Genomic DNA, 19,783 nt, shown 5'->3' on the forward strand with positions numbered 1-19,783 from the left:
CGGTTGGGCCCTGAAAACGTAGTCTGCTACGTTTTCACAGACAGACACACTTTCCCATTTATAATATTAGTATGGATCACTTACTAGCACGGTGACTCTAAAACGGTGAAGGAAAATATTATCGTAAAGAAACCTGCATGCCTGGAGTCTCAAGTCTGCCAACTCGAGCTGATCCGAGCTGAGACAAGCGCGGTGTCTTGAATTCTTTTCATTCTGTGTGAAGACCCATGATCAGTAGTTGGCCGGTCATAGGTTGAAGCAGAAGACAGGGGATGTTCGATTTATACTAATTTTCATATGTATTATAAAGAGTAAAAACTTTTGTTTGTTTGTATTCGATAATACTCTGAAACTATTTAACTGATTTGAATAATTCTTTTACCATTAAAAAGCTACTTTATTAGAGTAGCGAAGCAATTTTTTCCCTTTCAAAAGTTTAAAAAAGTAGTAAGAGTTTTCACAAAAATCAGATGAATGATATTTTCGGATTTATTATTTGCCAAAAAACTTTAGCCACAGAACGAGCATAGTATGGTCTTCTTTACTTGCAGGCGTTGGTGTTTTCACTGAAATTGCAGCTAAGTCACTCTAGGTGAGACGCGGTCAGACTCCAATGTGTTCCTTTGACTGCCCGCATTGCGTAGGCGATGCGCCGCTATCATAACGTTACCAGCTTTCTGAAATTATATTGATATGATTAAAAGAAATAAAATATTTATAACTTTCATTAATGCATATTCAGATAGATTCTCTATTTTTGAAGCAATTAATGGTCGTTTAACTCACTTGCCATCTAGCCCTATTATTAGCTAAATAGGACTTCAAATTTTGCCTGGTTCGTTTCATGTGCCCAGCCTTTGCACCTTTAGGAGGCCCTTCGACTATCCATCTATGATTTAAAGCATCGGGTGCTTTCATACGTTTTCCGGGTTGTAATATAAGAAGGTTGTCAACAAAATCTTTGGCTGAATCTGATATATCTTTAAATGCTGATTCGTGATAATTATAGTTCGCTTTTGTGATGTTTGCTGATCGCTCGGGCCAGCTATCTCCACTGAAGGGCATAACCCCTGACAGTCTACAAAATAAATGCAAAAATGAACTTAGTAAATGCTGTATGTATGCATTATTTCTGCATGTAGCAGAAATCATGTCATACCCTACTTTGAATAAGATTTAAAAATAGAAATTCTTTCGTAGGCAGGTGTGTATTTTCTTAGATATTACTTAAATTAAATGTTCAACTTACAGCATATAAGTAACCACACCTAAACTCCACATATCACAGGCTAAAGTCAACTGTTCGAAATTTAATACTTCTGGTGCAACATAGTCTCTGGTTCCGTAGATAGCTCTCACTTGACTATCGTCTAAAACTCTGGCCAAACCGAAATCTATAATTTTCACTTGTCGAGAATTCGGGCTGAGGCAAATAATATTCTCCGGTTTTAAATCTAAATGAACTATTTTGTAACTGTGTAAATATTGTAAAGCTTCACAGATTTGTCTCACGTAAGGTACTACGTCAAGTTCTTTAATGTGTTCTTCTTCTACTATTCTGTCGAACAGCTCACCACCCCAAAGGCTGTAAAATTTGAGGCCTAATTTGTATTAATTGGATATTTTCAAATACTTAAATCAACTAAACATTCACTGTTGTAACAATAACACGTACATGAATTCTTGGAATGGTATGTACGATAGGTATATCTAATAGTGATATTAATATGTTTTGTTATCCTTCATTAACTTATTAAATTTATTCTTGCATAAAAGCGTACGAAAAATTTACTTACTAATCCATCACTAAGATAAAAGATTCTTTTGCTGTAAACGTACTATGAAGTTCCACTAATTTTGGATGACTTAATCTTTTCATCATTTCATATTCTCTTAAAGCAGTATCTCTTTTTTTTTGTGTCCTTGTTTTCAATATTTTAGCAGCATAAAATTCTCCTTCATTATTTCGAACAAGAACTACACTTCCAAATGCACCACACCCAATTAAATCACCGGTTTTTGTAAAGATTGAATTAAACTCTTCTATTGGTTTGAGCTCGCATTGCTTGTTCATTCTTTGTAATTCTTGAACGACTGGTGCTGTAAATTTTGAAAAAAATTGTAACTTCCCGTTAATCTGTTCAAATCTAAATACTTCGTGCATGTGGATAATTTTTGAAATTATCTGTTTACACTATGAATATATTATAATATTTTTAATATCGCTTACATATACAAACTCTTGATTCGTTAGCATTGTGTAACGATTCTGCCAAAGTTATACGAAATTTCATAACTTGTTCCAACGGAGGATCTTTCAACTCTAGCATCGGTACGCTTGAAACACCTGCTTCAACAAATTCGTCACTTGCTTTTCTAAATTCAATTTTATACCATTTTTTCTTCGGTTCGTTGAATCCTGTACTATTTACTATTGTGTTGGACCTAAAAGGGGAACGTTGAACTTTATATGATATTTATATACACATGTAAATGATATTGTCGTTCCAATTCCTTACCATTCCACAATCACAATCTGAGACTTGGATTTAGAATTGTCATAAAAGACATAGTTTTCGTAGAGTGATACGTGGTTAAAATGATTAATTTCATCATCGCTAGTTGTAATATCTAAATAAAAATTGTCATCATCCAGTCTGAAATTACAAGGTATATTAAGTACATTATCTCATGTAATTTGTCCAAATAGTAAAGAAAAAAAATGACCTGCAATATGTGATCACCATTTCTTCTTTACGAAGATTTGAACCATTTGTAGAAATCTGTGGAAAAGTATTCATCAATTGTGATTGTATTGCTAAGTATTCTAATGCGTAGTATCAAACAAGTCAATGTATCAAACGTTACGGTTTATTTATTTATTCTTTATTTATTTGCATTCATGTTTTACATCATAATAGAAAATAATTATAATATTACAACATGAAGCCCCGTCAGGGCGCTGCAAAGTGATTACATATAAATAAAATGTCACGTATATAAAATTAAAAAATAAAATAAAAATAAAAATTAAAGTTAAAATTTAAAATTGTTATGGCAATTCCTAACTAATTATGTCTTATTAATTATATTATTAGTCAATCTTTAAAAAAGTATCAATAATTTTTTATTTTTTTATTTTTTTATAACTATATCGTGTTATTGAGGTCTATTCGTTCAAAAATTCTTTCACTTTGTTTTTAACTGAACACAATATTACAAAAGACCATAAGTCTTTAATTTAGGTACTGCGATAAGAGTTTACTAGTCTTATCGCATAGGTAGGTACAAATACTTTGAAGTAGATATCGCTTACAAGTAGAATGCATAAACTAAATGAAAAAAAAAATATGTTAACAATAACGACTCGCAAGGCAATTCGCTGAAGCCAATGAAGCCTTAAACTAAAGATGAAAACAAAAGCAATGCTATAATTTTCAAAAATGTCCTTTAATGTATTTGCTTTATATTTTACTTACTACGGGTTTTTGGATTCCATTTGAAAACGGTTTCGTATTATTAACAGGGATACTGAGTTTGGAATTTCCAGCGTTGAAGATATTACGTTTGAAAGTTATATTATTCAATTTTACTACTTTGTGATCAATAACTGCGGGCGGCACGATGGTTAAATTTGTTGCAACGCTATTTATTCTAACTGATTTTCTATTAGGTAAGGCTCTACGAAGTTCACAAGTGACTTCACCCGACATGCCAGGCACTATTTGTTTAATAAATAAGAAAAAATCTCCACCACTGCTTGCTACCTGAAAATAAAATAGTTTTATCAGCTTCATAATAATCCACTTATATTATCTCACAAAAAGATTAAAACTTATTGATCTTCAAGAAATATTAGTAAAGTTTTACTTACGTGAAATCGATGATTTGTGCGTTCTACTCTGTAATGGCCAATATACCAAACCACATAGTAATATTTTGAATCATCCAGAACGAAACTACAATTCATTGTTATCATAGATCCGATAGAAGCTACAATCGGCTGTAATGGTGTCTTTAATTGAACTGAATTCAATGTGTCTGCAGGAGAATCTGAAAATGTTATTAAGTGTTTTAATTTTAAACCAAACGAACAGTAAGCTGTTTTTCAAATAGTAAAAAACTTACGATTTATAGTTAAAAAGCAGGTGGATGTGTCTGTGTGTCCAGTTATTTCATCTCGCATTAGAATAGAGTACTCTCCACCATCTTTCATGCAAGTGTTTTTTATTCTTAAACAAGTATATCTGTTGTTGTAATATTCAATTGCTATGTTATCACATTCTTCTAGTTTTACTCCATTTTTAAACCATTGAATTACAGTGTTAACGTCATAAGTGACTTTACACATGAGCCTCCCTTCCTCACCTATATTAACTTCTAGTTCCTCTGGCAGAGGTTCATCTATACTTGGGGTGATTTCACTAGTATTTAATGTAACGAGGTTGGTATTTATTACCACCACACTTGCAATACTTGACGCGACACAATATTCAGATTTACATACCACGTGATAAATACCGGTGTCAGTCTCTTTGGCACACAATATAGAAAGTGTAGTCATTCTTGTATCATTCAGTATAATCATACGTTCATTTGGAAGTAACGGTTGATTACTTTTGAACCATAAGTAGTCATCTAAGATATCGGAATTAAAGGTTGCTTCTAACTCTATAGTATCACCTACTAATACTTTCGTACACCTTAAATGGCTTGTAACATTAAAACTTTGAGACTTTGGACTAATGTAGAGAACATCGTGGCCATGCTTGTTTCTCATTTCTTTGACATAAAGATTTGCTTTGGAAAATATTTCATTGAAATTGTTTTTCAGTAAAATAATGTAAACACCATAATCTTTACAAGTAACTGATGTAATATCTAGTCTATGCCATTTTCCATCGTAGCTTATTTTAATTCTGCGGGAGGCTTCGATTTGTTTACCGTCTTTATACCAATTATACGAGATGCAACTTCTAGAACAGTCACTTACTTTACATTCAAACACAATAGACGTGAATTCCTCAGTTACAATATCACGTAAAGGCTCTTCTACTACCATACTTGTCAATCTATTATTATCATTCATATTTGAAATAAATAATTTCTATGAGACAATAATCTTAAACTCTGTTTTCATCAGTCAGGTATATCAGGATCAGTCTTCTGAAAAAAAAATATCATTTACTTATTACACATTCTTTTACTTTTTTTATTAAAGTATAAAAATATACCTAAGAAGGAAATATCTAATTTAACTTTCTTGTTTTTTAACTGCCCATTGTCCTAGTAGGTGGGTACAGTGATCGCAAAATAAGCAGTCCAATCTGAAGTTTTCACATAGCATCTGCGCAGATAATAAACTGGATAAAATTACAAGTTCTGCCAAGATCTATTATTTGCTGTAGTCATACGCCTCGTGTTTAGCTAGGTTTGCTTGTTTTGCGATCTCCGTATCTGTAACAAAATCACAAATGTTTGTAAGTACCCATTGAAAAAAATGAAATGTTGGCAAGAAAAATATTTCTTGTAAACCATAGATTGGTTTACAAGAAACATTTTTCTATTAAAGTAGGTACACAAAAATGTTCGAGATATTAAGAATAAGTAAAATGTATGTATTGCAGTGAGTCATGCTACAATAAGGTCATACAAGGTGACGTATAGGCGGCACTAGGCAACTCCAAAAACACTCGCCGTAACGGCCTTCTGTATCTCCTTGCCATAAACATGTTGATGTAGATAGCTAAATTTCGTTTTTAATGTCGTAAGAGTATACTTTAAATAAACAGATATGTATTTTAAATATTTAATGATGATAATAATTAATTATTATAACAAATGAGTTTATAAACAATATGTTTTAAAGTACATAATTGCCAACTTATACATAGAACTTGGCAGCAAAATCCTGCAAGTTTGTCCTTCAATCACGCAGCAATGGAGCAACTGATCAACGAGATTTCTGCATGGATAGGTATAGATAAAGATCTGGAAAGTGAGATAAGCATTCTACTCACGACACTGCGGCAGGGCCATTTTAGGAGGCAGCTAGATTGGAGCAATCTAGAGTTCTCCCTATACATGGGTCTGCTGCTCAGTGCGTGCTCAGCTGATCTAGGATCCGACTTAGAATGACCCTAGACCGCTAAATCCTTCTCACTTTTTCGCTCTAAATTGGCCCTGCCGCAGTGTCGTGAGTAGAGTGTTATAGGCTATTTTTACCCCAAAATATCACAGAACTTTCACGGGATTTTAAAATTCTAAATTCACGAGGAGAAAGTCGCGGGCATCAAGTATAAAATAAAAATTGTTTTACATGGCATCCTGTCAAGTCCACTGAATTATCTGAGTACTTGCACGCAAATACGTAGGTATATTCAATTGGCCCTGGTAATTTGGCTGGGATTTGAACCTAGGTTTTTCGTACTTAGTCCGACGTTTAAACCATAAAGATATTTAGGCACACGACAATTTTAAGTAAACAAATATTGCACATATAGTGAGTCTAATATATTAAAGAAAGGCATTCAATTATGATTTTATAGCATAACAATAGCAGTTAACAGCCTTGAAAAAATATAAACAACGCGTAGGCTTCGCTGAATTTGAGAGTATTTGAACACCTTTACACGTACCTAAACTATAAATGGTAATCAGGCATTGATATTACAAGTAGGGTAAAACAAGCTTAGCATATCCGATTGGAGGTTTATTTTTACTTTTCACCTAATGAGGAATGAACCGTCGTTGTTAATGTGTAATGTCTTAGTTAGGGTTCTAGATAACGAGTACATTTTAGTAGCTCATTTAAAAGGCAAAACAAGACTTAGTCATCGCTTGTGTCCTAGAGCCAGAGGTAATATGATCTACGAGTATCACGAGCATCGTTGTTATTATAATTAGTCACCACAATCATTGAATACAATAATCTTACTAACATAAACTACTTAGTACCGAAACAATATTAAGCTAATTATTATATTATATCACTTCATATAACCATGAAGTCAGCTGTGTTCGGCGTGTAGGCCACTATATCGCCATGATGCCATTAAAAATTATTATATAGTCCGTCGCGCTCTGACCACTGCCTCCATCCCTTCTTAGCTAGGACCTTCCGTTTGTTTAGGGATAGCGGCAAATGCCGGACATGACCATGCCACTAGTGTGGGATGCGATCTGTGTCAATACGTTGGCAGCATCCCATTTAGCAGGCATGTGCCAAGAGACGGCTGCAGCTGCCGAGTCTGCTCAAGCGCTTGAAATACTCAGTTATTAGGACTACGTATTTGCAGCGCCCGCGTTTGGGACTCCGGTCCCATGGTCATCGGACACGAAATCTTTTATTAACATCGTGTCCCGAAAGCTGGTCTACGCGTCTAGTGACCCAAGAGCTGGCGCTTATTATTAGCCTAGCTATTTGGGCACAATGGCCATTTGGACCATGATTGACTAATTTGGAAAAAATGTCTTTATATCGCTTTTATTCCTATTTTATCAATTCCAACTGTATTATTGCTGTGTTGTGTAAGCTGCGTTTAAGTCGATAAGAAAATAAAGCTGTGCTTCGGTGCCACTCCACTCTACCTGTGAGTGAAACAGATAGAGCAAAGTGATTTGTTTCTTGTATCAGAAAGCTACAAGAAAAAAATCACTTGTATCAGTAAGATACAAGAAACAACTCACTTTGCGTTTGATACTTCTAGGTTGTAATTTTCGAACTTTATCTTGTTGGTTCGGAGCACTAAAAATAATAAAATCAAATAAACGTAGTATCTACTTACGTGAACTAGAATTGACATACCTATGGCTATACCTACAACTATACTTAAAACGACAATGCTAACCTATGTTGTTAAAGCAACTTACATAAGGCTAAAGGCTTGCTAATGAGTCTTGAACTTAATGTTTTGCCACTGCAACTGGTGTTAAAAAGGTTGACGTTATAACCATCGCAATTACTACACGTCTTACGTACTATATACTATTGCACGTGGCCGTTGAATAAAAAGGTTTTTATGGTTAATTTTGAAATCACATGATCCACCTACGGGTACGGGTCTCTTTTCAGAGTGAGAAGGGTTTAGACCATAGTCTGCCACGCTGGCCCAATGCGGATTGGCAGACTGAACATGGGGAACTCTCAAGCATGCAGGTTTTCTCACGATGTTTTCCTTCACCGTTAAAGCAAGTGATATTTAACTGCTTTATACTGCGATATTTTCACCAAGCGAAGCCATGGGCGGTTTCTAGTGGAAAAAAATGTATACCGACTAAGGTAACTAAGGTGTTTTTATGCATGACCTGCACTCTACTTCATTAGCTGTTAAGATCGCCGACCGTAGATCTATATCGGCGGTTCACCAGTTCCAATTATGAAATACTAAATATCGACTCGATTACTTGATAAGTAGGTAATTTTCAAGAGCAAATGGACGCTGACACAGTGGCGTCGGAGGCCATGAGAGAGATACTGTTGCGCAGCGCAAAACATGAGCGTCGGCGATTTATGCATATAATTACGCTAGGTACAGTTACATCACACATGTACCATACGGCCTACTTTACTTTGTAATGGACACATCATCTTATTATTTTTAATATACAAAAGAACCGGTCAAGTGCAAGTCAGACTCACACACGAAGAGTTCCGTACCATCGTATGATATAAAACACAAAGCACTTTTTAATTTTTTTAATTTTCATGGTGGTCTGTCATGGCCATGGATACAGCACTCCTAAACCATAGGGATTCAGAGACTGTTCCAGGTGAAATCCATAAATCCATACTTAATATTATAAATGAGAAAGTGTGTCTGTCTGTCTGCTACGCTTTCACGGCTCAACCGCTGAACCGATTTTAATGAAATTTCGTACAGACTTAGGATACATTCCGGGGAAGGACATAGGCTACTTTTTATCCCGGAAAAACAAGCGGTTCCCGCGGGTTTCCTAAATACTCATGCGCTTGATCGATTTGTATGAAAGGTACCGAGGTAGCTTGCGTCCCTGTAATTGATATAGGCAACTTTTTATCCCGGAAAATCAAACAGTTCCCACGGAATCTTTAAAAACCTAAATCCACGCGGACGAAGTCGCGGGCATCGTCTAGTAAAAGATAATGACATGATAACAGCACCTTCCTTAATAATCAATAAAAAAACATTAAAAATTATGCTTTACATTATTCATCGCGTATTTGTTTAATTTACACCCTCGTATGAGCTGAGCCAAATAGCTGCACTTATATGGAATGTAACAGTCAACGTCGATTGTGCTCGTGCGATCATATCACGCCCGCTGCGTGCGTAATGAAATCTTCAAAAAATTATAAAGGTTTTGAATGTATTTTTACCCAACTATGCCAAAGCCAAAAGGTAGGGTTATGATTTTAGCAGTCTAAGTATAAAATGTATATATGTACGTATGTATGTCTGTATCAGGTTCTTTATTTTCTTCCTTAGTGCCTAAATCACTGGACTGATTTTGATGAATGAAGTGTCAATCAATTTGCTATTATGATCCGGGTGATATAGGCTACATTTTATACGAAAAAAACGACCTGACGGATGTTAGATCCAAAAAAGTGGGAATCTCCAAATTTTTTTACTATACCGACTTTCAAAAATTTTTGATTTGCGTTTTTTTTAACGATAGAGGAACTTTGCAAAATTGTTTCATACAAAATTTGGATTCCAACTCCTCAATCCTGATGCTGCAGGGGACCTGACCACCAAAACTGATGAGATTTAGAAACTGTCGGTTATAAATTCATTGATATTGAAGGTATTTATACCAAGTTAAGACTTTGTCGTTGACCTCGAGGACCCAACTCCTCAACCCTGATGCTGTAAGGAATTGCATTCCTATATCCTAGTGATCCCACGGGATTTTTAAAGGACCATCTGTTTAAATGTTTTTACGTTTTTACGTTGCATCCCGGGGACGGGCTATTACGGAGAGGCTACTTTTGTCCTGGGAAATCAAAAGTTCCCACGGGATTTTTAAAAACCTAAATCCACGCGGACGAAGCTGCGGGCATCAGCTAGTATATTAAAATAAGACTGGTATAATACATTTATAGATAAGATGTACATAAACATACATACTAGGTATCGGTCAAATTATAGCCTTTTTTGTAAAATCTCTTAAAAAAGGACTAAATACTTAGATGAAAGGAATAGGTTTCAATACAATTCAATTCAATTTTCTTTATTGCGAATTTGGGTTAGTTTACATCTTAATATATATTGTTAGTGTTATCTAAGAGAAGTGGTATTGTTAGTGTTTATCTAAGGGAAGACTGATAGATACCTACAGATACATCACGACTTATGTAAAAAGGCCTTACAAGGGAACAATAGCTGATCGTGATTCAAGACCACGGAATCACTGGTCCACTTTGAATTTGTTTATCTATTTACCTACTATTGTGTCATCTTGCTTACATAACGAACAATTCCTATTCAACCCATGGAACTTTCCTGCTTTGATACCTTAAGAAATCTACCTTAAGAGGGCTCTCTCCGTCACTCGTTTCATACAATCGTAGTTCCAATTTCATTTGAATACTAAGGAACCAAAGTCCATGAAATTTTGCAGACATATTCTAGAAACTAATATCTATGTCTGTGGTTTTCAAGATTTCTGTTAAAATATTCGGTTTCAAAGTTACGTGGTCTTAAAAATTTTTATACAAATCTTTGAGCCCCTGTTATTTTAAAACTACATATTTTTAGAAAAATCTAAAACACCACAGACACAGATATTAGTTTTTAAAATATGTCTGCAAAATTTCATGGACTTTGGTTGCTTAATATTCAAATGAAATTGGAACTACGATTGTATGAAACGAGTGACGGAGAGAGCCCTGTTAAGAAATCCAGAGCACGAATAAAATAGGAATGCACTATTAGTCAAACTTTTGTACTAGCATATTGTATACTAGCTGATGGCCGCAGCTTCGCTTGCGTGGATTTAGGTTTTTAAAAATTCCGTAGGAACTTTTGATTCCCCAGGACAAAAGTAGCCTATCTGTAATAGCCCGTCCCCGGGATGCAACGTGTTTCTGTACCACGTAAAAACATTAAACGGATGATCCTTTAAAAATCTCGTGGGGTCACCAGTATATAGGAATGCAATTCCTTGCCTATCCAAGGTAAGCTATATATATATGTATAGCTAAATTGTGCTATTCATGTCCATCCATAAACTCATGTTTCAGCAATTCAACACGTACCTATTATATAGATCCCCATAAACTCATATCCCTTAAGTAGTCGGGTCAGTAGGTACCTCAGAGTAACCAATAGGTATTTAACATCCCTCCTTTACTCATGTGCGTAGTTTGTGCTACATATATTTTTCTCGGGATATTTATGCTCGTAGTTTACAGGTTTATTTAGTTTCGAAAAACGCATTAAGAAAAGATAAAATCAACAACATTCCACAAATTTAGGCAGGTAAGCTATTTTATCAGTATGAATTACATTCTTTAAAAGGGTTTATCGCTACCACTTAATACGCATTTCAAACATAAAGAAACGTTTTTTATCGTCTACTAAAATGTGTTTAGAAAACCTCGGAACTTTAAATACAATATATTACTTACATACCAGAGGGGTCTCTCCGTCACTCGCTTCATACAAACGTAGTTCCAATTTCATTTGAATACCAAGCAACCAAAGTCAAAAATATGTAGTTATAAATTACAGGGGCTCAAAGCGTAACTTTGAAACCGAATATATTAACAGAAATCTGGAAAACCACAGGCACAGATATTAGTTTCTAGAATATGTCTGCAAAATTTCATGGACTTTGGTTGCTTCATATTCAAATGAAATTGGAACTACGTTTGTATGGAGCGAGTGACGGAGAGACCCCTCAAATTGTTATGTAAGCCGTTACACAAGCTCTCTGACATCCTAGCTCGGAATACACGCTGATTCAGAACCAACACTTACATCAGTCTTCTTAACACATAAGAATTTTAAATCCTTTCATTTTTGGTATGCAAGGCCAGTCCAGGGCTAGGGGAGGTGCAAGCGAAGCGGTGCAGCGGCGCACCGGGCGCCACAAAAAGGGAGACGCCGAAACACGAGTATTTCGCATGAATCGTTCGCGTTTTTCAATTATCGTAAGTTAAATTTATACAGTACTAGCTGATGCCTGCGACTTCGTTTCCGTGGATATAGGTTTTTAAAACTCCTGTGGGAACTCATTAATTTTCCGGGATATAAAGCAGCCTATGTGTTAATCCAGGGTATAATCTATCTCCATACCAAATTTCAGCCAAATCCGTCCAGCAGTTTTTGCGTTTATAATATTAGTACGTACCTAGGATTATTATACCACTATTTTTTTCTATTCTGCATAAAATATAAAACTTATCGCGCTCGCTTGGCTCAAGTTTTGTCAATTTGGTGAAATTGATTTCCAGATCAGATGTATTATAATAATATAAAGTAGCACCTGTCGAGCTTAAATAACAAAAAAATCTCGTTATTGTCGGTTGGTTTCAGTTTAATTTCTACTATTCTAACAAATCCCTAACTAAAAGTATTTATTTTTCGAGAATACTTCCTGTATAAGTGAATATTAAAAAAATTCGCTCGCCTCGCTTGTCCTTATTTGCTTAAGCCGATTATATGCTTTTAATGATAGGAGAAACTTTTTCAGGGGCCTTAGAACGGTAATAAATAATTATAATAAGATGTAAAAAAATATACCTTCGCAAAAAAATAATATACTAACAGGACCCCAAACGTAATCTTGCATCACGGGCAAAATTGACCCAAGTCGGACCTCTTGGTATGCAGGAAAATTAATTATTGCATGGTATACCTACCTAACCGTGAGCCTATGTAAGTACTTATTTCACCTTCTGTGTCTAGGATTACTTATAATCTTTATTCATATTATTTTTGCCTGACCCGCGGTTTGTCCTACTCGGTTACATGTACCTACCTACCTTCCTAGGTCCTAGAGCTCCTGCTCTACATCTTAATCGAATATGAATCAAGCACAAGTTAATATATTATGCTAAGTTTCTGACTTTAGATTTTCAAAGAACATAATTTTTTTTTTCTTATTATAAAAGAATATTAGCCATGTTAAATGACTAATATTCCCCTTTCCTCTCCAACTAAGCGTCAGGCTTGTGCTAGAAGTAGGTACGACAATATTCCAACGGGCGGGGTTTGAACCGTCGACCTTTCGGTTTTCAGTCCACTCCTTTACCGGTTGAGCTATTGAGGCTCTTATAACATTATATAACCTATCTATCAAATACGAACTTTACTTGGTTTGTCAATAAAAATTAAGCTCGGAAGTACATATTACGAAAGATACGATATAAAATAATTATTGGCACCCTAGTTACTTTAGCACATAAAACAAATAAAATAAATTGATCGTTAACAATTCAAATCACTATTTATTGAGACTTCAATGAGAAATCGCAATCTAGATATAAAATTACCTAGTTAACCTTTTTTTTAATTATTTTATTAGCTCTCGTATGTAATCATCAAACCTTTATAAAGGTTGGAGTCTTTAAAGCCGATATAGATATTTATTAAACCTTAATAATTATGATTTGATTAATTTTTGAAACAGGTATTTTGAAATATGTTTGTAGAAAGTGCCCTGTAATTTATCTAAAGCTAGATAATAATATTTTTGCAAGAGTCAACATATTTTTACAATAATGCAGTTTAAAAAGCCTATATTATAATATGTAAGCAGGTATAACGTATACATTTTTGGAATACTGACCTATTCAATTTACATAACACATTTGACTCTTAAGCAAAAATTTAAAATGTTTTAATTTTTAAAACCTCGCTGAACCTTCAACTTACCTACCTGTAACGTTACTTTACACAACAACAGTTTTTGCAACATAATTTATAGGTATGAAAACAAAACAGCTACAAATAAATTATATACTTACATGAAACTTAATGTTGAAACCAATGGTCACTCAGTAGTTGTTTGAAAAAGTGGACACACAAGCCACTCTCCGCACGAGGTTCGGCACACGAGTGCCTGTGGAAGTGGTAAACGTAAAACGAGTCACTCGGACATACCTACGTGTCTTTGAATCCGGCATAATACCTCTCGTGCAATCAATCAATCTACTATGAGTAAAGCGAAAACTGCATACCTACCTAAAAAGTTATGAGAAATTACTTTCACATGTCAATTACTTTTATTCCAATTTGCAAACTATTATTATTCCAGTCATTTCGTCCGAAAAAAAGGCAAATAAAAGAAAATGAATTTGCGCTTCTAATTTTTTAATATGTTGTAGGGGATACCTAGAAAAGCTTAACTTGAGATTGTCGACCAAGCTTTCCTAGGAGCTTTCGCCGCCATCTTGGAAAACGCTTAAAATTTGTTTTTCGGCAATAACTCGGCTATCCGATGAGATTCGAAAATTTTTGTAAGACACTTTTTGTAGCTTTCTTTGTGCTCTACAATAACGCCTGAATCATTTTTAGCGTATCATGCATCGTTATCGAGATATCGATCGATAAAATCAAAAAAGGACACAATTTTTGTTTTTTCCTTTTTCTTTGGGTCTTAATAAATATGAAAAATTGTGGAATTCAAACTTGTAGAGCATATTCAGACCTACAATTTCCTTCTTGGATTTTTTTATGTTGGACAATGCTGTGCGTAGTGTAAATCGAGGGTTCCGATATTCTGGGCAAAAATTTCGATATCTAGTTGGCTGTAAACTCGTTATAACGGAGTGCCCGCATAGAGCGTCCGTTGGAGTTGGAGGGGTCAGGTATAAAGGGACCCTTTTGTTAGGGTCTACCAGTTGCTCCGTTATTTGCATGCACTGCAGTGGGCAAACATGCAGTAACGCCAGCGTCGACATTTTGCTTGACGACGACGACGATGTCTGTAACGATGATGATGACGATGCTCTCATCGAATCAGCATCATTTCCAACGTTTCAATAGACACAATAACTCGAAGAGTTTACGGAGGACGAAGATCTTCAGCCTGGACCATCCAAGCGAAAAAAGACATGAAAAAAGTCCATCGTTCGTGTCTCGAGTGCAGAAAAAAATATTTTTCTTTCCGTTTATTTTGTTTTGTTTATTTTGTATTGTAAAAAAATAATATTTTTTACTGCACAAACAAATTATTTGTTTAATAAATTACTATTGTGTGATCCTTAATTTGTTGCTCTATGTACTTATTTTTTATCCCATCAATTTCCTGAACAATTTCCCATTCGATTCGACATCCAGACTATTCCAGACACAACCGAGCGAGCAGCTCGCTCGACGCTGAGTGTGGATTCACCGACTTTGCGGCGCGCTGGAGATCGTAATTTTTGTCCAACATAAAAAAATCCAAGAAGGAAATTGTAGGTCTGAATATGCTCTACAAGTTTGAATTCCACAATTTTTCATATTTATTAAGACCCAAAGAAAAAAAAAGAAAACAAAAATTGTGTCCTAAATTTTTGACTTTATCGATCGATATCTCGATAACGATGCATGAAACGCTAAAAATGATTCAGGCGTTATTGTAGAGCACAAAGAAAGCTACAAAAAGTGTTCTACAAAAATTTTCGAAATCTCATCGGATAGCCGAGTTATTGCCGAGAAACAAATTTTACCCCTTTTTTCAACATGGCGGCGAAAGCTCCTAGGAAAGCTTGGTCGACAATCTCAAGTTAAGCTTTTCTAGGTATCCCCTACAACATATTAAAAAATTAGAAGCGCAAATTCATTTTCTTTTTTGAATGTACGTAATGACTGGAGTATATTCAAAATTGAGTTTTTTGATACACTCACGTACGTAATAAGTATTAATACAATTCTATAACCTACTTTTGATTAGCGGCTAATTGTGTTGACTAATAAAATTGTTCACAATTTTGTGACTTGTATTCTCATCTCAACTTACTAAATTAGTACCTATACAAGGTAATGTGGCTCGATGAATCATTAATTTTTATGATGATGATTAAAATTATTGCAAATTTAAATACCATCTGTATAAAATATGTTAGGTAATCAATTAGGTATATCATTTAGGATTTTCGTTTCCATTTTACTGTATCTCTATATAACTCATTAAATCACACTAATATTATAAAGCCGAAAGTTTGTATGTGTGTGTGTGTGTGTGTGTGTATGTTTGTTACTCCTTCACGCAAAAACTACCAGACGGATTTGGCTGTTTGGAATGGAGATAGATAATATCCTGGATTAGCACATAGGCTACTTTTTATCCCGGAAAATGAAAGAGTTTCCACGGGATTTCGAAAAACCTAAATCCACGCGGGCGAAGCCGCTGGCATCGGCTAGTTATTAATAAAGTAGGAACCATGTAGGAACAGTGTATCGTCATGCGTAGAAATTATACATTATTATAATCACAAAGCAACTAAGCTGATAAAATCTTTTTTTCTCGAAAATTGCTAGTAGAAAGAAAACTAAAATTAAAGAAGAAAACTAAATCTGACATGACATTGTAAAATTTTACACGGTTCGGCCTTTATTTTATTAGATAAACAATAAGGACGTCTTTAGAAATTTTTGTGTATTTTCAAAACATGGATACGTTAGTCAAAATAACTAGTGTTTTTGACCGTTTAAAAACCTTAGTGAGAGATAAGAATACATCTAATCGTCTTCAAAGTCTCAAAAAGGATATATTACTTCTCCAGTCGGAACTTCTTGTATTGGGTAAGGAAAATCATGGTCTTTACGTAAGATCATTGGCAATGGAAGGTTACCTCGCACTACTTTCTGCTAAAACAATGCCCTTATCACTTAATGAGAAAAAGAACATATTAACTGTCGCCTTCGACAAACTCAAACAGTTTGTATTACGCGAGGAATGCCTCTTCATTTTTCTTAGAATACAGAATTTACTTTGTTATTATCTAATACAACTGGATGAAATTAATAGTGCAAAAGACATTCTGGAAAATATGGAGGAATTGTACGATAAAATTAGTAAATCTAAACCGGATATTTATATTGATGCTGAATATTTATTTACACCTGAGCCAATCGGTAATATAAAGAGAATGAATCCAGAGAAAATAGATAAATTGATAACAAACAATGTTCAGATGTTAGCTTTCTTATACAATAAATTGAATGTACCTCAAAAATATACCCTATATAATCACACAGCACTTAGAAGGCAACTGGAAATGAAAGAGGGTACTCCGCAAGATTGGGCCTTGCGCACTGCGAGACTTGGTAATTACTTCACTTATCTCAACCAACTTGGTAACGCCCGGCATCATTTGTGTGCAGCTTATCACATTTTACGTACCTGCCATGACAATTGTAAACTCATGCCCGAAGAATTCGTTATTCAAAAGGCTGATTTTGAAATGTATTTCTTAGAATTAAGTCATCATTGGGTTAAATATGGTTTAACTCTGTTTAAATTATCAAGGAAAAAGATTTTGTCCCACTTCTTTTCACAACCAGCCTCTAGTGGGTCCGGTGCTGACTTATGGAAATCAGTCAATCTGCTGAATGAAAGTCTCGAAGATTCGGAGGCAGATAAAGAAAACAGCAAGGATTCTGGAGCTGAAAAATTCGATAAAGGGGATGGCTTGTTGGACAAAGTATATATTTTTCGTTCTTTAGACCTCACAGATATAGAGAAAAAAGTTCCGATAGACATAATTAACAATGCAGAGGAAGCACGAAAACTGTTTTCTTTTACCCACAAATGGCTAAAGCGCGCGGAGCACTATTACGACTTTGAACATCACTCTGCTCAATATATATCATGTTCGTTACAGCTTGCTGAATTGTATGAGCACCTCGCATTTTTTGAAAAAAATCTTGACAATCAATATAACATTCAAAAGAGACGGGCGGATGTCTTGGAAAAACTTAATTCTTTGTTGAAGAATTGCGATAATGTAATGTCGATACAAATAGATGTTATTAAGGAGTTATCTCAAGTTCAACTTGAGTTAATGGCGCTTAATTTACAAAAATTGTGGCGTGAAGAGTCACAAACTAATATATTCAACTTGGATACCGATGCCGATTCGTTAATCAATTCTCTGAACTCTGAATCAAATAAAACATTGACGGAAAGGACATTGAATACGAGCTCGAAAAATATTTTTCTGCAAAAAATGGAAGCAGCTACTTCAATCAATGGTAAACTATTTCGGCTAAGCGGACAGCTAGGTCAGAGAACACCGTCGGAGTTAAGTTTTGATTGCGAATCACTTAAAAACTGATAAACCTAGGATCGACAGAGCCGAAAGCCTGGCCCTGCAAACATCAAACCATCTTTCTGGCCTTAAGAATAGATAACAGAAATCAAACCGGGTAATCATACTTTGCAAACAATATTCCTCATGCGGCACCCCGTCTAAGCGCCTCACAGCATATGCAGTACCACACACAGTATTGCGGCGAGTGTGGGCAAATGTGGCGGGACTAATAAATAATATTAGCTAAACAAGGAACCAAAAGCTTAATTTGCTATAATCCGCCAAACCAATGAAATCTGTATGGTACGCAGCACCACACAAATTCCAACACCACTCGACGCGCGTGTCGCCCCGACACCGGAGCATCCTCAGATGTCTAGCTTATGATGACCTTACAATGTCAAATTGCAAAGTCATTTTTCAATTAGACCTTGTGAGGTCTACATCTCCTGAGGATGCTGATCCTGAGGTGTCGGGGCGAAACGCGCGTCGAGTGGTGTTGGAATTTGTGTGGTGCTGCGTACCATACAGATTTCATTGGTTTGGCGGATTATAGCAAATTATGCTTTTGGTTCCTTGTATATCATGGACTTCCGCAAAATAACGCCTGCTTCTATAATAATAAACATTAGCTAACTCATTCCCTACATTTCAATCTAGTACATTGCTCTATTCTACTCTATATTTCACTGTTTATATGGAATAAAACTACAAAGTCATAATAAGAAGTAGATAATTCTATTTATTTTAAAAATTACGGAGTAGACACTAATAGGTAAATATCACAAAAGATAAAACATGGAAATTAACAGGTATGTCATTTGTGTAGTAGTATCAATATGTTACCGTTAAAACCCGTTTTACCAAGTAAAAATAGATTACTGAACGCCTTGTTACAACTAAATAGTTTTACTGGTAAAACCGAGAATTTTACTTATAGAATTATTCTCGTGATGAGAATTAAGCACCTTTTTTCAATTAATACAACATAAATAAATCAGTCATATTTATCTACCTATTTAAATAATTTGTCGACTGAATGACTGACTAACTAACTGGCTGATAGACATAATGATTGTATTTTTTAATGGGCTGCGCAAGAAGACTCGCTCAATCATTCCTTCATTCAGCCTCACCTACTCAGCCTTTGTTTACCCCTGGCTCCTGGGTTCGCACTTTACAATAACACTTTGAGATGGGACAGACAAGACTGCGTGGACACAGATTTTGTTCCACTTGATTATTGAGTTCTATTTTGTTCTAGGCTAATTAGTTATTTCTAGTTTTTACTAGTTATGTTGTAACAAAGCCTTTCAGTCAGAACTAGTTTTTACGAGATAAAACAGGTTTGGTCTGAAAACGGGTTTTAACTTCGAGAAATACACTTATGGCCGAAATTAAATTTTATTTGTAATCTGTCGATAAGCTACTCAGCAACGTAGTTATTTGTCAAAAAAGAACACCTACAATTTTGAATAAATAATAATAACGTTGCTAAATATCTAATTTATCGAAATTACAGATATGATTGTATTATTAATTACTTCTGCC

At 35.0% G+C, this 19,783-nt stretch overlaps 2 protein-coding genes across 4 annotated transcripts; one reads left to right on the top strand and one right to left on the bottom strand.

The window, feature by feature from the left end:
* Positions 1-473: 473 nt before the first annotated feature.
* Positions 474-14,127, bottom strand: LOC123880160. Of its 3 annotated transcripts, none has more exons than XM_045928122.1 (11): positions 13,958-14,127; positions 4,129-5,163; positions 3,875-4,053; positions 3,480-3,767; positions 2,728-2,783; positions 2,520-2,657; positions 2,231-2,445; positions 1,797-2,100; positions 1,250-1,585; positions 787-1,078; positions 474-677 (listed from the first exon to the last, which is right to left on the bottom strand). In XM_045928122.1, the coding sequence occupies exons 2-11, from the start codon at positions 5,087-5,089 to the stop codon at positions 579-581; spliced, it is 2,868 nt and encodes a 955-aa protein (XP_045784078.1). In that variant the 5' UTR covers positions 5,090-5,163; positions 13,958-14,127; the 3' UTR covers positions 474-578. The 3 variants fall into 3 exon arrangements, with proteins under 3 accessions (XP_045784078.1, XP_045784076.1, XP_045784077.1); XM_045928120.1 differs by having other exon boundaries at positions 4,129-5,166; XM_045928121.1 differs by lacking the exon at positions 13,958-14,127 and adding an exon at positions 5,235-5,252 and having other exon boundaries at positions 4,129-5,166.
* A 2,379-nt stretch (positions 14,128-16,506) lies between these two features.
* LOC123880173 (KIF-binding protein-like) lies at positions 16,507-18,488 on the top strand. Its single transcript, XM_045928143.1, has one exon. The coding sequence runs from the start codon at positions 16,589-16,591 to the stop codon at positions 18,254-18,256; it is 1,668 nt and encodes a 555-aa protein (XP_045784099.1). The 5' UTR covers positions 16,507-16,588; the 3' UTR covers positions 18,257-18,488.
* Positions 18,489-19,783: the final 1,295 nt, after the last annotated feature.

Source organism: Maniola jurtina, chromosome Z (genome assembly GCF_905333055.1).
Source record: "Maniola jurtina chromosome Z, ilManJurt1.1, whole genome shotgun sequence".
NCBI classification, from domain to species: Eukaryota; Metazoa; Arthropoda; class Insecta; order Lepidoptera; family Nymphalidae; genus Maniola; species Maniola jurtina.

Excerpts from the sequence above, each read along its gene's own strand:
- LOC123880160 (XM_045928122.1), bottom strand. The coding sequence starts at position 5,089 with ATGAATGATAATAATAGATTGACAAGTATGGTAGTAGAAGAGCCTTTA. Across the intron at positions 2,658-2,727 it reads ATGGTGATCACATATTGCAG|ACTGGATGATGACAATTTTT; the intron begins GTCATTTTTTTT and ends TTGTAATTTCAG. Across the intron at positions 2,446-2,519 it reads CAGATTGTGATTGTGGAATG|GTCCAACACAATAGTAAATA; the intron begins GTAAGGAATTGG and ends TTCCCCTTTTAG.
- LOC123880173 (XM_045928143.1), top strand. The coding sequence starts at position 16,589 with ATGGATACGTTAGTCAAAATAACTAGTGTTTTTGACCGTTTAAAAACC.